This window comes from Aotus nancymaae, unplaced genomic scaffold (assembly GCF_030222135.1).
Source record: "Aotus nancymaae isolate 86718 unplaced genomic scaffold, 86718_ANA_hifiasm-v0.15.2.pri h1tg000292l, whole genome shotgun sequence".
Taxonomy (NCBI): domain Eukaryota; kingdom Metazoa; phylum Chordata; class Mammalia; order Primates; family Aotidae; genus Aotus; species Aotus nancymaae.
This window is the reverse complement of record NW_026988707.1, coordinates 261857-276191: the sequence shown is the minus strand read 5'-3', so window position 1 is coordinate 276191 and position 14335 is coordinate 261857. Positions and strand designations below refer to the sequence as shown.

The window sequence follows — 14335 nt, the reverse complement described above, 5'->3', positions numbered from 1 at the left end:
AGGTTTCAGTGAGCCGAGATCGCACCACTGCACGCCAGCCTCGGAGACAAGCGTGAAACTCCCATCTAAAAACAACTTTTTTTTTTTTTTTTAGAGACACAGTGTCTCACTCTGCCTCCCGGACTAATTTTTTGTATTTTTAGTAGAAACGGGGATTTCTCCATGTTGGCCAGGCTGGTCTCGAAGTCCTGACCTCAGGTGATCCGCCCGCCTCGGCCTCCCAAAGTGCTGGGTTTCCAGGCGTGAGCAGCTGCACCTGGCTAAGAGCAACTAATTCCTAACTCCTCCTGTGTTTGGGGCCCAAGGTGGGTTTGCAGTTTGGAGTCTGCTGAGGCGAGTCTCTTCTCTAGGAGATGGGGGCTCCTTCCCTTCCTCCATGTCCCATTTCTGTGTTTTTTTTTTTTTTTTTTTTTTTTTGAGACAGAGTCTCGCTCTGTCACCCAGGCTGGAATGCGGTAACATGATCTCAGCTCATTGCAGCCTCCGCCTTCTGGCTTCAAATGGTTTTCCTGCCTCAGCCTACCAAGTAGCTGGGATCACAGGCATGTGCCATGACACCCGGATACCTTTTCTATTTTTAGTCGACATGGAGTTTCACCATGTTGGCCAGGCTGGTCTTGAACTCCTGACCTCAGGTGGTCTGTGTGCCTCAGCCTCTGAAAGTTCTGGGATTACAGGTGTGACCCAGCACACCCGGGCCCTCCTGGGTCCCATTTCTAAGAGGACACCCCAGGTCCATCTGGAACATTCCTCAGATCTGAAACTGTCAACAGACTGATTTAGTCCTTAAAAATCTTACATACAACTGGGCACAGTGGCTCGTGCCTGTAATCCCAGCACTCTGGGAGGCCAACATGGGTGGATCACCTGATGTCGGAAGTTCAAGACCAGCCTGGCCAACGTGGTGAAACCTTGTTTCTACCAAAAATACAAAAATTAGCTGGACATGGTGGTGCGTGCCTGTAATCCTAGCTACTTGGAAAGCTGAGGCAGGAGAATCGCCTGAACCTGATGGCAGAGTTTGCAGTGAGCTGAGATTGCGCCACCGCACTCCTGCCTGGGCAACAGAGCAAGACTACATCTCAAAAAAAAAAAGAAAGAAAGAAAGAAAGAAAGAAAGGAAAAAAACATAGGAAGGGCAGAATGGCCATGTTCCTGCTGATGTGACAATATCCAGACTCAAATGTGCCTATGGAAGGCATCTTCCAACCAACTGTTGAAAGGAGAGCTGTCCCATCAGAGAAGTAGCTTAGAGCCTGATTTAATTTAATTTAATTTGATTTTATAGAGACGGGTTTCTCCATGTTGGTTAGGCTGGTCTTGAACTCCCAACCTCAGGTGATCTGCCTACCTCAGCATCACACAGTGCTGGGATTACAGTCGCCCGCCACCACGCCTGGCTAATTTTCCTACTTTTAGTAGAGACAGGGTTTCACCATATTGGTCAGGCTGGTTTTGAACTCCTGACCTCAGGTGATCCACCCGCCTCGGCCTCCAAAGTGCTTGGATTACAGGTGTGAGCCACCATGCCTGGCTAATTTTCCTACTTTTAGTAGAGATGGGGTTTCAACACGTTGGCCAGGCTGGTCGCGAACTCTTGAACTCGTGATCTGCCCACCTCGGCCTCCCAAGGCCAGAACCTCACGTTTAACGCTAGGAGAGGGGAATGAAGAGGCGGGCAGAGGACTGGCGATGTGTGTGATGAAGAGGGTTTCTATTTCCACTAGGAGGCGCTGTTGGCTTAGAAATACCACGTGCTGGTCACAGCATGAGCACGTTTAGGTGAAATGACCGGGACGCACGTGGAGTGGTTTTAAGGAGCGGAGTTTATTAGTCCAGAAAGGAGGGAAGAAGAAAAGCGCTCCCGGCTACAGAGACAGAGAGGGATTCTAATAATAATGAGAAACCCTGGCCGGGTGCGGTGCCTCACACCTGTCATCCCAGCACTTTGGGAGGCCGAGGCGGGTGGATCACCTGAGGTCACGAGTTCAAGACCAGCCTGGCCAACATGGTGCAAAACCTCGTTTCTACTAAAAATACAAAAAAAAATAGCCTGGTGTGGTGGCGGGTGCCTGTAATCCCGGCTACTTGGGAGGCTGAGGCAGGAGGATCGCTCAGACCCAAGATCGTGCCACTGCACTCCGGCCTGGGCAACACAGCGAGATGCCATCTCAAAACAGAACAGAACAAAACCTGTTTTCCATGTTTTTTTTTGTTTTTGTTTTTGTTTTTGACACAGAGTCTCACTCCATCGCCAGGCGCCAGGCTGGAGTGCAGTGGTGCGATCTCGGCTCACTGCAACCTCTGCCTCCCGGGTTCAAGCAATTCTCCTGCCTCAGCCTCCCTAGTAGCTGGGATTACAGGCGCCCACCACCAGGCCTAGCTAAGTTTTTTGTATGTTTAGTAGAGACGGGGTTTCACCATGTTGGCCAGGATGGTCTCGATCTCTCGACCTCGTGATCCATCCGCCTCGGCCTCCCAAAGTGCTGGGATGACAGGCGTGAGCCACGGCGCCCGGACTTGTTTTCCTTGTTTTATAAGCCTGGGAACCTTCCTCAGAGAGATTTCCCATACCAGGGCCCGATACCCCAACAGATGGAGGCGGAGCCCCTGTGGGGGCCAGGCTGGGAGGTGCAGGACCTGGGCCCCCCCCCAGGAAGTGCATTACGTGGCTCTTTCACACCCAGGATTGAGGCCCCCGTGCCTGGTACACCCCACATATGGGAAACCCCACAGCTGGGAGACGCCCTGGAATCACCTATGGGGACCTTTTCACTGTCCTAGGCAGCAGGCTTTAACATATGATCTCAGGGTGGGGGCTCCCCAGAAGGCAAGAGATATGCTGCAGTCACCCCAGGAAAGAGGCCTTGCGAACTCCTTGTTGGGGTGGGGGTTGCCCCGGGTGGCTCTGGACCTCTGTCTGTTTCCCTCTCTTTCTCTCTCTCTCTCGGTTCCAAGAGAACTCTTCCATGACACTGTCGGGTTCTGCAAACGGGGCCCCGCAAATTAAACTGTGGGAAGGAAAAAAAAATTCCTCTTCAAAGTTTTGTTTCTTAATAAAAATTCATAAGTGTTAGAAATAATAGTTTTAAACATTTCCTTCAAAAGCCTTCCCTTTTTGCTGGAAGCCCCATCCTAAGTAGCTGTTAGACACGCCGTGCTCACAGGCACGCAGTACATTCTACGTCCCTGTACTTTCACCGAGGTATCACTGCTGGACGTGCTCACAGGCGTGTCCCAGCTCTCCATGGCTTTCACCTGTTTAGAAAAGTTTTAAGTTGTCAGCCAGTCAGGTTTTAGTTTAGATGGTGAGGTCTGGCTCCGGCCCAGGGAGATCAGACACGGCAGGAAGGACGAACCTACACGTGTCAGGGATAAATGTGTGTGTTTTCCTTTGTTCATTGTACTCTCTTGGCACGATGGCTAGTGAGGGTCCCCTTTCTGCAGGAAGTTAGCTAATTTTTGTATTTTTAGTAGAGATAGGGTTTCACCATGTTGGCCAGGCTGGTCTCGAACTCCTGACCTCGTGATCCGCCCGCCTCGGCCTCCCAAAGTGCTGGGATGACAGACATGAGGCACTGTGCCTGCCGACAGCACAAATGTAACCACGGAAAAACCTCTTCTCCTCTTCTCCTCTTCCTCTTCCTCAGGGTTCACCTCTGATGGGCGGGCAGGCGAGTGCTTCCAGCAGCTTCTCAGGCCTGGGCTGCAGAAATGCGAACGAGGACTGGATGTCGGCGCTGTGTCCCCGGCTCTGGGATGTGCCCCTCCACCACCTCTCCATCCCAGGTGAGGGCGGGAGGGCCGGGGGTCGTTGCCCCGTGTTCCCCAGTGGAGGTGCCAGCTGTAGGAGCAATCCTGGGTGTAGGGAAATCCCACAAAGCACGCTGATGTGGACACACATGCACAGTGCACACATGTGTGCGTATACATACACACATAGGCATGGGTGTGCACACACATATACACCACCATTGACACACGTGCATAACTTGCATTATACACAGGTACACACGTGTGCATATACATACATAGGCATGGGTGTGCAGACACACACCACCATGCACATACGTGCATAATGTAGTCACAGGTATGCACACATGCACATAGGTACACACACATATACACATGCACACACATGCGCATAGGTATGCTCACACATGCACACGTGCACATAGGTACACACACTTATACACATGCACACACATGCACATACGTATGTGCACACGTGCACATAGGTACACACGTATACACATGCACACACACATGCACATAGATATACGCACACACAGGCACATGTGCATAGAATGCACACATATGAGAAAACATGTATACACATGTATATGCACACGCATGTAGGTGTGCACATATGCACACATGTATATACACATACACACATGCACATAGGCATGAGTATCCACACACATGCACGCATGTACTCATCTATATGCACAGATATAAGTACACACACATGCACACGTGCACATAGGTACACACGTATACACATGCACACACACATGCACATAGATATACGCACACACAGGCACATGTGCATAGAATGCACACATTTGAGCAAACATGTATACACATGTATATGCACACGCATGTAGGTGTGCACATATACACACATGTATATACACATACACACATGCACATAGGCATGAGTATCCACACACATGCACGCATGTACTCATATATATATGCACAGATATAAGTACACACACATGCACACGTGCACATAGGTACACACGTACACACATGCACACACACATGCACATAGATATACGCACACACAGGCACATGTGCATAGAATGCACACATATGAGCACACATGTATACACATGTATATGCACACACATGTAGGTTTGCACATATGCACACATGTATATACGCATACACATATGCACATAGGCATGAGTACCCACACACATGCACGCATGTACTCATATATATGCACAGATATAAGTACACACACACATGCACACGTGCACATAGATACACGCATGCACATATGTATACACACTTGCACATATGCATGGATATGCACACAAGCATACAGATACGTGCATGCATGTACTCGTATATACACGCACACAGGTAGAAGCACACACACACTTGCACGTGTGCAGATACATACATGCTCTGGGGGGAGGCCGCTTCCCGCCTCTCCTAGCTCCTGGGGGCGCCAGGTGTCCTGGGCCTGTGGCCCCATCGCTCCAGCTCTGTGTCCGTATTCATGAGGTCTTCTCTGTGTCTCTGTTTCCTCCTCTTTTTTTTTTTTTTTGAGACTGAGTCTTGCTCTGTCACCCAGGCTGCAGTGCAGGGGTGCGATCTCAGCTCCCTGCGACCTCCCCTCCTAGGTTCAAGCGATCCTCCTGCCTCAGCCTCCTGAGTAGCTGGAACTGCAGGCTCCCGCCACTGCGTCCAGCGAATTTTTGTACTTTTAGTAGAGACGGGGTTTCGCCATGTTGGTCAGCCTGGTCTCGATCTCCTGACCTCGTGATCCGCCCACTTCGACCTACCACAGTGCTGGGCACAGATGTGAGCCACTACGCCCGGCCTCTCTGTCTCTCAGATGGACACCTGTGACCGTATTTGGGACATGCCCTACTCAAGCGTGACCTCACTTCAGCTTAATGACATCCGAGGGGACCCTGTTCCCACACGGGTTTGTCCTCAGGTTCCAGTGGATGGGAGTTTCGGGGGACAGCGTCCACCCAGCCCCGCCATGCCTGTGCCTGTGCTGTAAACCTGACGCTGAGTGACTCACAGCGGGCGGCGGGGATGGGGCTGACGGGTGACATGCCCGCGTGTGCTCTGCCCGCAGGGAGCCATGACACCATGACGTACTGCCTCAACAAGAAGTCACCCATTTCCCAGGAGGAGTCCCGGCTGCTGCAGCTGCTCAACAAGGCTTTCCCCTGCATTACGCGCCCCGTGGTGCTGCAATGGTCCGTCACCCAGGTAGGCTCTGCATCCCATGATGCTGAGATGGTCTCTGTCCCAGGTAGGGACTGAGTGATGCTGAGATGTCCCCTGTCCTACATAGGGACGGAGTGATGCTGAGATGTCCCCTGTCCTACGTAGGGACGGAGTGATGCTGAGATGGTCCCTGTCCCAGGTAGGGACTGAGTGATACTGAGATGGTCCCTGTCCCAGGTAGGGACGGAGTGATGCTGAGACGGTCCCTGTCCCAGGTAGGGACGGAGTGATGCTGAGATGGTCCCTGTCCCAGGTAGGGTGTGAGTGATGCTGAGACGCTCCGTGTCCCAGGTAGGGACTGAGTGATACTGAGCTGGTCCCTGTCCCAGGTAGGGATGGAGTGATGCTGAGATGGCCCCTATCCCAGGTAGGGACTGAGCGATGCTGACATGGTCGTTACCCAGGTAGGGTCTGGGCCCCGTGATGCTGAAATGCTCCGTCACTCAGGTAAGGTCTGATTGGGTCCCCAAGGGCTCAGGAGGCAGAGCATGGCCGCACATTTGCAGGGAGATAGGATTAAACACAGAACCTCTGCCTGCCCAGAGCCCCCTCCCCGAAGGAAGAAGAGAGGGTCCCCATGTTGTTACGTTGTATTATGTTAACTTGTTTTTGAGACGGAGTTTTACTCAGTGGCCCAGGCTGGAGTGCAGTGGTGCGATCTCAGCTCACTGCAACCTCCACCTCCCGGGTTCAAGCAATTCTGTGCCTCAGCCTCCCGAGTAGCTGGGATTGTAGGCGCCCGCCACCACGCCCGGCTGATTTTTACATTTTTCAGTAGGTACGAAGTTTCACTATCTTGCCCAGGCTGCTGTTGAAATCCTGACCTCGTGATCTGCCAACCTCAGCCTCCCAAAGTGCTGGGATTACAGACATGAGCCACAGCACGCGGCCTCTTTTCTTTCTTTCATTTTTATTTGTTTATTTATTTTTCTTTTGAGATGGAGTATTGCTCTGTTCTCCAGGCGGGAATGCAGTGGCGCGATCTCAGCTCACTGCAACCTCCGCCTCCCAGGTTCAAGCCATTCTCTCCCCCCTCAGCATCCTGAGTAGCTGGGACTACAGGCTCACCTAGCATTCTTTTGGTATTTTTAGTAGAGTTGGCATTTTAGCATGTTGGCAAGGCTGGTTTTGAACTCCTGACCTCAGGTGATCCACCCGCCTCGGCCTCCCAAAGTGCCAGGATTACAGGTGCACCCAGATTCTTGGGAATATGGCCTTGTCTGTCATCCAGGCTGGAGTAGACGGTGTGATCAGAGCTCACTGCAGCCTCCGCCTTCCCAGTTTACATGATCCTCCTGCCTCAGCCTCCTGAGTAGCTGGGATTATGGGCGCGTGCCATCATGCCTGGCTACCTTCCTTAAATTTCTTTTTTTTTTTTTTTTTTAAAGACGGGGTCTCACCATGGTGGTCAGGCTGGTCTTGAGCTGCTAACTTCAAATGATCCACCTGCCTCAGCCTCCTGAGTAGCTGGGATTATGGGCATGTGCCATCATGCCTGGCTACCTTTCTTTACTTTCTTTTTTTTTTTTTTGAGATGGAGTTTCACTCTCGTTACCCAGGCTGGAGTGCAATGGCGCGATCTCGGCTCACCGCAACCTCCGCCTCCTGGGTTCAGGCAATTCTCCTGCCTCAGCCTCCCGAGTAGCTGGGACTACAGGTGTGCGCCACCATGCCTGGCTAATTTTGTATTTTTAGTAGAAACGGATGTTGACCAGGATGGTCTTGATCTCTTGACCTCGTGATCCACCCACCTCGGCCTCCCAAAGTGCTGGGATTACAGGCATGAGCCACTGCGCCCAGCCTTTTCTTTAATTTTTTTTTTTTTTTTTTTTGAGACGGAGTTTCTCTCTTGTTACCCAGGCTGGAGTGCAATGGCGCGATCTCGGCTCACCGCAACCTTCGCCTCCCAGGTTCAAGCAATTCTCCTGCCTCAGCCTCCTGAGTAGCTGGAATTACAGGCACCCACCACCATGCCTGGTTTTTTTTTGTATTTTTGTAGAGATGGGGTTTCACCATGTTGGCCAGGCTGGTGTTGAACTCCTGACCTCATGATCCACCCGCCTCGGCCTCCCAAAGTGCTGGGATTACAGGCCTGGGCCATCGCAACCAGCCCCTATTTCACCTTTTTATGTTAATAATTTTGCCACTCCTGGCCAGGCATGGAGGTTCATGTTTGCAATCCCAGCACTCTGGGAGGCCGAGGCGGGCGGATCACCTGAGGTCAGGAGTTCGAGACCAGCCTGGCCAACATGGAGAAACCCCGTGTCTACTAAAAATACAAAAATTAGCCAGGTGTGGTGACGTGTGTCTGTATTCCCAGGTACTCGGGAGGCTGAGCAGGAGAATCTCTTTTTTTTTTCTCTTTTTTTTTGAGACCGAGTTTCGCTCTTTTTACCCAGGCTGGAGTGCAATGGCGCGATCTTGGCTCACCGCAACCTCCGCCTCCTGGGTTCAGGCAATTCTCCTGCCTCAGCCTCCCGAGTAGCTGGGATTACAGGCACGCACCACCACACCCGGCTAATTTTTTGTATTTTTAGTAGAGATGGGGTTTCACCATGTTGACCAGGATGGTCTCGATCTCTCGACCTTGTGATCCACCCGCCTCGGCCTCCCAAAGTGCTGGGATTACAGGTGTGAGCCACTGCACCCGGCCCCAGGAGAATCTCTTGAACCCGAGGCAGATGAATCACAAGGTCAGGGGTTCAAGACCATCCTGGCCAATATGGTGAAACCCCGCCTCTACTAAAAATACAAAAAAAAAAAAAAAATTAGCTGGGCATGATGGTGGGCACCTGTCATCCCAGCTACTTGGGAGGCCGAGGCAGAAGAATCGCTTGAACCCAGGAGGCGAAGGTAGCAGTGAGCCGAGATCACGTCAGTGCACTCCAGCCTGGGTGACAGAGCAAGAATCCGTCTCCAAAAAGAAAAAAAAATTTATCAGGCCGGGCGCGGTGGGTCACAGCTATAATCCCAGCACTCTGGGAGGCCGAGGCAGGCAGATCACCTGAGGTCAGGACTTTGAGACCAGCCTGACCAACATGGTGAAACCCCGTCTCTATTAAAAATAGAAAAATTAGCCGGACGTGGTGGCGGGTACCTGTAATCCCACCTACTCGGGAGACTGAGGCAAGAGAATCGTTTGAACCTGGAGGGTGGAGGCTGCAGTGAGCCGAGATCACGTCTCTGCACTCCAGCCTGGATGACAGAGCGAGACTCCGTCTGAAGAAAATAAACCAGGGTGTGCAGTATGAGCCCTGAAGCCACGGCGGCCAGCAGGGAGACATGACGGACCCTCCGCCCACAGGTGCTGGACGTCACGGAGCAGCTGGACGCCGGCGTGCGGTACCTAGACCTGCGGATTGCGCACATGCTGGACGGCTCCGAGAAGAACCTGCAGTTTGTCCACATGCTGTACACCACGGCGCTGGTGGAGGTACGGCCGGGCTGGGGGACGCACGGGAGCGCTGAGGAGGCGGCCGGCCTCCCGTGGGGAACGAGACGGCCATGGGGACGGGAGGTTCCTGACCTTTAGTGGGATGACGATGTCAGCTGCAGGGCCAGACAAGAGACCAGGAGACGCTGAGGCCTGCTGACCTGTTAGGACCAGGTACTTTTTTTTCCTTTTGGAGACGGAGTCTCGCTCTGTCACCAGGCTGGAGTGCAGTGGCGCGATCTCGGCTCACTGCGACCTCCGCCTCCCGGGTTCAAGTGACTCTCCTGCCTCAGCCTCCCGAATAGTTGGGACTACAGGCGCCCGCCATCACGCCTGGCTATTTTTGTATTTTTAGTAGAGACGGGGTTTCGCCATGTTGGCCAGGCTGGTCTCAAACTCCTGACCTCAGGTGATCCACCCGCCTCGGCCTCCCAGAGTGCTGGGATGACATGGGTGAGCCACCACGCCTGGCTGAGTTGGCTCGCTGCAGCCTCCTGTCTGCAGGAGGATACACCTGTCTCAGCTTACCAACTACCTCTAGCTTGGACTAGAGGTGTGAACCACCACACCTAATTCTTTAATTCTTATTTTTTGTAGCCATGTTGCCCAGGCTAATTTCAAACTCTTGGGCTGAAGGCAATCCTCTGGGATCGGCCTCCGCCTCCTCCCAAAGCACCAGATTTTTTGAGACAGAGTTTTGCTCTGTCGCCCAGGCTAGAGTGCAATGGCACGATCTCAGCTCACCGCAATTTCCACTTCCTGGGTTCAAGCGATTCTCCTGCCTCAGCCGCCTCAGTAGCTGGGATTATAGGCGCCCACCACTACTGTTTAGTAGAGACAGGGTTTCACCATGTTGGCCAGGCTGGTCTTGAACTCCCGAGCTCGTGATCCACCCGCCTCAGCCTCCCAAAGTGTTTGGATGACAGGCATGAGCCACCGTGCCCGGCCAGAATTTCACGTGTGGTTTATAGCACACGTGTTGGGTCCTCCTCCCTCCGCAGCGTCCCGACTTCCTGGCCTTCCTCCGTCCCGGGTGCCCCCACGTCCCCGGCTCTCCTCTCTCCCGTGCACCGCTGAACCCTGGTTCTTGGCAGGAGATGCCGACGCTAAGGCAGCTGTGGGCACGGGGCCAGCAGGCCATCGTGTCCTATGAGGACGAGTGCTCCCTGGCCCGGCACCGGGAGCTGTGGCCGGGAATTCCCTACTGGTGGGGGAACAAGGTGAAGACGGACGCCCTCATCCGATACCTGGAGACGATGAAGAGCTGCGGCCGCCCAGGTACGAGGTCACGTCCCGTGGGGGTGGCGTCCACGCAGCCGCCCGTGACTCCCTGCTTCAGGCCGGGTGCACAGACTTGCCTTCACCTCTACGTGAAAACAATTTAAACGTAATCTGAGGCCGGGCACGGTGGCTCACACCTGTCATCCGAGCACTTTGGGAGGCCGAGGTGGGTGGATCACCTGAGGTCAGGAGCTCGAGACCAGCCTGGCCAACATGGTGAAACCCTGTCTCTACTAAAAAAAAAATTACCCAGGCGTGGTGGCGGGTGCCTCTCACCCCAGCTACTCAAGAGGCTGAGACACAAGAATCGCTTGAACCCGGGAGGCGGAGGTTGTAGTGAGCCGAGATCGCGCCACTGCGCTCCAGGCTGGGCAACAGAATAAAATTCCGTCTCAAAAAAAAACAAGAAACAAAAAACCCCAGCTGACAGGCTGGGCAAAGGAGCAGGATTTTGTTAACCTGGATTGTTGCCCTTACCCAGGAATGACGTTACACAGTTTAGAAATATGTATTTGTTTGTTTGTTTGTTTGTTTTTGAGACGGAGTTTCACTCTTGTCACCCAGGCTGGAGTGCAATGCCACTATCTCAGCTCACTGCGTCCTCCGCCTCCCAGGTTCAAGCGATTAAATTCTCCTGCCTCAGCCTCCCAAGTAGCTGGGATTACAGGCATGGGCCACCACGCCCAACTAATGTTTTGTATTTTTACCAGAGACGGGGTTTCACCATGTTGGTCAGGCTGGTCTCAAACTCCTGACCTCATATGATCCACCCGCCTCGGCCTCCCAAAGTGCTGGGATGACAGGCGTGAGCCACCGCGCCCGGCCTTAACCTTCTGCTGACTTTGCTGTCTTCTGGGCTTGGAGTGAGCTCAACTGGGCAACAGAGGGGCACGGGAACCTACCTACCCCTGGGGAAGCTCCTTCAAGCACACCCTGCAGCCCCCCTCGCCCCGCCCCCACACAGATTCTGGCTCAGCAGATCTAAGTGGACCCTCAAAATTTGCCTTTCTAATTATGCAGGGACCCCATTTCCACAATCACTGGTCAGTGTCAACACTATAAGCCTCATAACAAATGGCACAGACTTCGTGCCGAACACAGCAGCGTTCTTCTCTGTCTCCCACATGGGGATCAGGACGTGGACATCTTTGGGTCATTATTCTGTGTCCCACATGGAGAATAGGATGTGGACATCACTGGGGCCATGATTCTGTCTCACACATGGGGATTAGGATGTGGACATCTCTGGGGCCATTATTCTGTCTCCCACATGGGATTAGGATGTGGACATCTTTGGGGCCATTATTCTGTCTCCCACATGGGATTAGGACGTGGACATCTCTGGGGCCATTATTCTGTCTCCAACATGGGATTAGGACGTGGACATCTTTGGGGTCATTATTCTGTCTCCCACATGGGGATTAGGATGTGGACATCTCTGGGGCCATTATTCTGTCTCCCACATGGGATCAGGATGTGGACATCTTTGGGGCCATTATTCTGTCTCCCACATGGGGATTAGGATGTGGACATCTTTGGGTCATTATTCTTTCTCCCACATGGGATTAGGACGTGGACATCTTTGGGGTGATTACTCTGTCTCCCACATGGGATTAGGACGTGGACATCTTTGGGGCCATTATTCTGTCTCCCACATGGGATCAGGACGTGGACATCTTTGGGGCCATTATTCTGTCTCCCACATGGGATCAGGATGTGGACATCTTTGGGGTCATTATTCTGTCTCCCACGTGGGGATCAGGACGTGGACATCTTTGGGGCCATTATTCTGTCTCCCACATGGGATCAGGACGTGGACATCTTTGGGGTCATTATTCTGTCTCCCACATGGGATTAGGACGTGGACATCTTTGGGGTCATTATTCTGTCTCCCACATGGGGATCAGGATGTGGACATCTTTGGGGCCATTATTCCTGAGAATTGAACCTCTAACCATGTGGACAGGAGGGGTAAAGGGGAGGGTGGAGGCAGGTGGCTGTGTGACATCTCCCCGACCTCACTGTTCCAGGAGGGCTGTTTGTGGCCGGCATCAACCTCACTGAGAACCTGCAGTACATCCTGGCGCACCCGTCGGAGTCCCTGGAAAAGGTGACGGTGCCCAACCTGTTGCGCCTCCGCGCGTGGGTCCGGGAGCAGTGCCCGGGGCCGGGGTCCCACTGCACCAACGTCATTGCGGGAGACTTCGTCGGCGAGGACTTCGTCAGCGACGTGATCGCACTCAACCAGAAACTGCTGTGGTGCTGACGGAGACCCTTCCGAAGTCCGGGGCGCGGCGGCTGCAGGTTCATCCCCAACGTCCCAAGTATTGTGCCTTATGTGTGGGCCAGATGTTGGTGATCAGGGGATCCATCCTGTGCCTTTTTTCTTTTTGTTAAGGAAAAGAGACGGGGTCTTGCTGTGCTGGCCAGGCTGGTCTCGATGGGGTCTCGCTCTGCTGGCCAGGCTGGTCTCGATGGGGTCTCGCTGTGCTGGCCAGGCTGGTCTCGATGTGGTCTTGACTTCCTAGCCTCAAGTCATCCTCCCAGCTCGGCCTCCCGAAGTGATGGGATGACTTATTTCTGTATTCTTCCTGCTGTGCCGTCTGCAGCCCTCACCAAGCCCCAGAAACATGGCCCTCCCACAAGTCACTAATTGCTAAACACAGTAACAACCCCCTTGGGAGCTGGCCTCCCCCGTGCAAGCCAGGAAACCCCTCGGCTAGCTCCCACACGCCAAGTCAGTACTTCCTTTTTTGAGACAGAGTCTCGCGCTGTCGCCCAGGCTGGAGTGCGGTGGCGCGATCTTGGCTCACTGCAACCTCCGCCTCCCGAGTTCAAGCGATTCTCCTGCCTCAGCCTCCCGAGTAGCTGGGATTACAGGCTTCTGCCACCACCACGCCCGGCTCATTTTTGTAGTTTTAGCAGACACGATGTTTCACCACGTTGGCCACGCTGGTTTTGAACTCCTCACGTCAGGTGATCCGCCCGCCTCAGCCTCCCAAATGTTGGGATTAGAGGCGTGAGCGACCGTGCCCAGCTCGATATTTCTTGCAATTATTTTTAGGGACAGGGTCTTGCTCTGTTGCCCAGGCTAGAGTGCAGTGGTGCAATCATAGGTCACTCGGCCTCAACCTCCTGGGATCAAGTGATCCTCTCCCCTCAGCCTCCCGAGTAGCTGGGACTACAGGTGCACACCCCCACACCCAGCAGATCTGTGTAATTTTGGTAGAGACGGCATTTCACCATGTTGCAGAGTCTGGTTTCAAATTCCTGGGCTGCAGGGATCCTGCTGTCTTACCTTCCAGAGTAGCTAGGACCACAGCTTTGCGCCAGCATTCCCATTTATTTTTCCGTAGAGACATGTTGTCCAGGCTGGTCTCAAACTCCTGGGCTCAGGTAATCCTCCCACCTCAACCTCCCATGTAAGGCAGGACCTCAGGTGTAAGTCAGCACGGCCAGGTAATTATTTTTTTTGTAGAGACGGGGTCTGGCTCTTGCTCAGGCTGGAGTTCAGTGACACAATCACAGCTCCGTGTAACGTTCAACCCCTGAGTTCAAGCAATCCCCCCGCCTCAGCTTCCCAAGTAGCTGGGACTGTAGGTGTAAACCACCATGCCCAGGTAATTATTATTATTATTA

The 14335-nt window shown here is 53.3% G+C and overlaps 1 protein-coding gene across 1 annotated transcript; it reads left to right on the top strand.

Moving 5' to 3' along the window:
- Nucleotides 1-3510: 3510 nt before the first annotated feature.
- On the top strand, nt 3511-12962 carry LOC135273158 (PI-PLC X domain-containing protein 1-like). Its single transcript, XM_064372071.1, has 5 exons — nt 3511-3789; nt 5828-5964; nt 9287-9415; nt 10510-10693; nt 12727-12962. The coding sequence occupies exons 1-5, from the start codon at nt 3663-3665 to the stop codon at nt 12960-12962; spliced, it is 813 nt and encodes a 270-aa protein (XP_064228141.1). The 5' UTR covers nt 3511-3662.
- The last annotated feature ends 1373 nt before the right edge of the window (nt 12963-14335 follow it).

Bases quoted from the DNA above. Each gene is read 5' to 3' on its own strand.
- LOC135273158 (XM_064372071.1), top strand. From the start codon at position 3,663: ATGGGCGGGCAGGCGAGTGCTTCCAGCAGCTTCTCAGGCCTGGGCTGC. The intron at 9,416-10,509 runs GTACGGCCGGGC...GGTTCTTGGCAG, and splicing joins ACACCACGGCGCTGGTGGAG to GAGATGCCGACGCTAAGGCA. The intron at 10,694-12,726 runs GTACGAGGTCAC...TCACTGTTCCAG, and splicing joins GAAGAGCTGCGGCCGCCCAG to GAGGGCTGTTTGTGGCCGGC.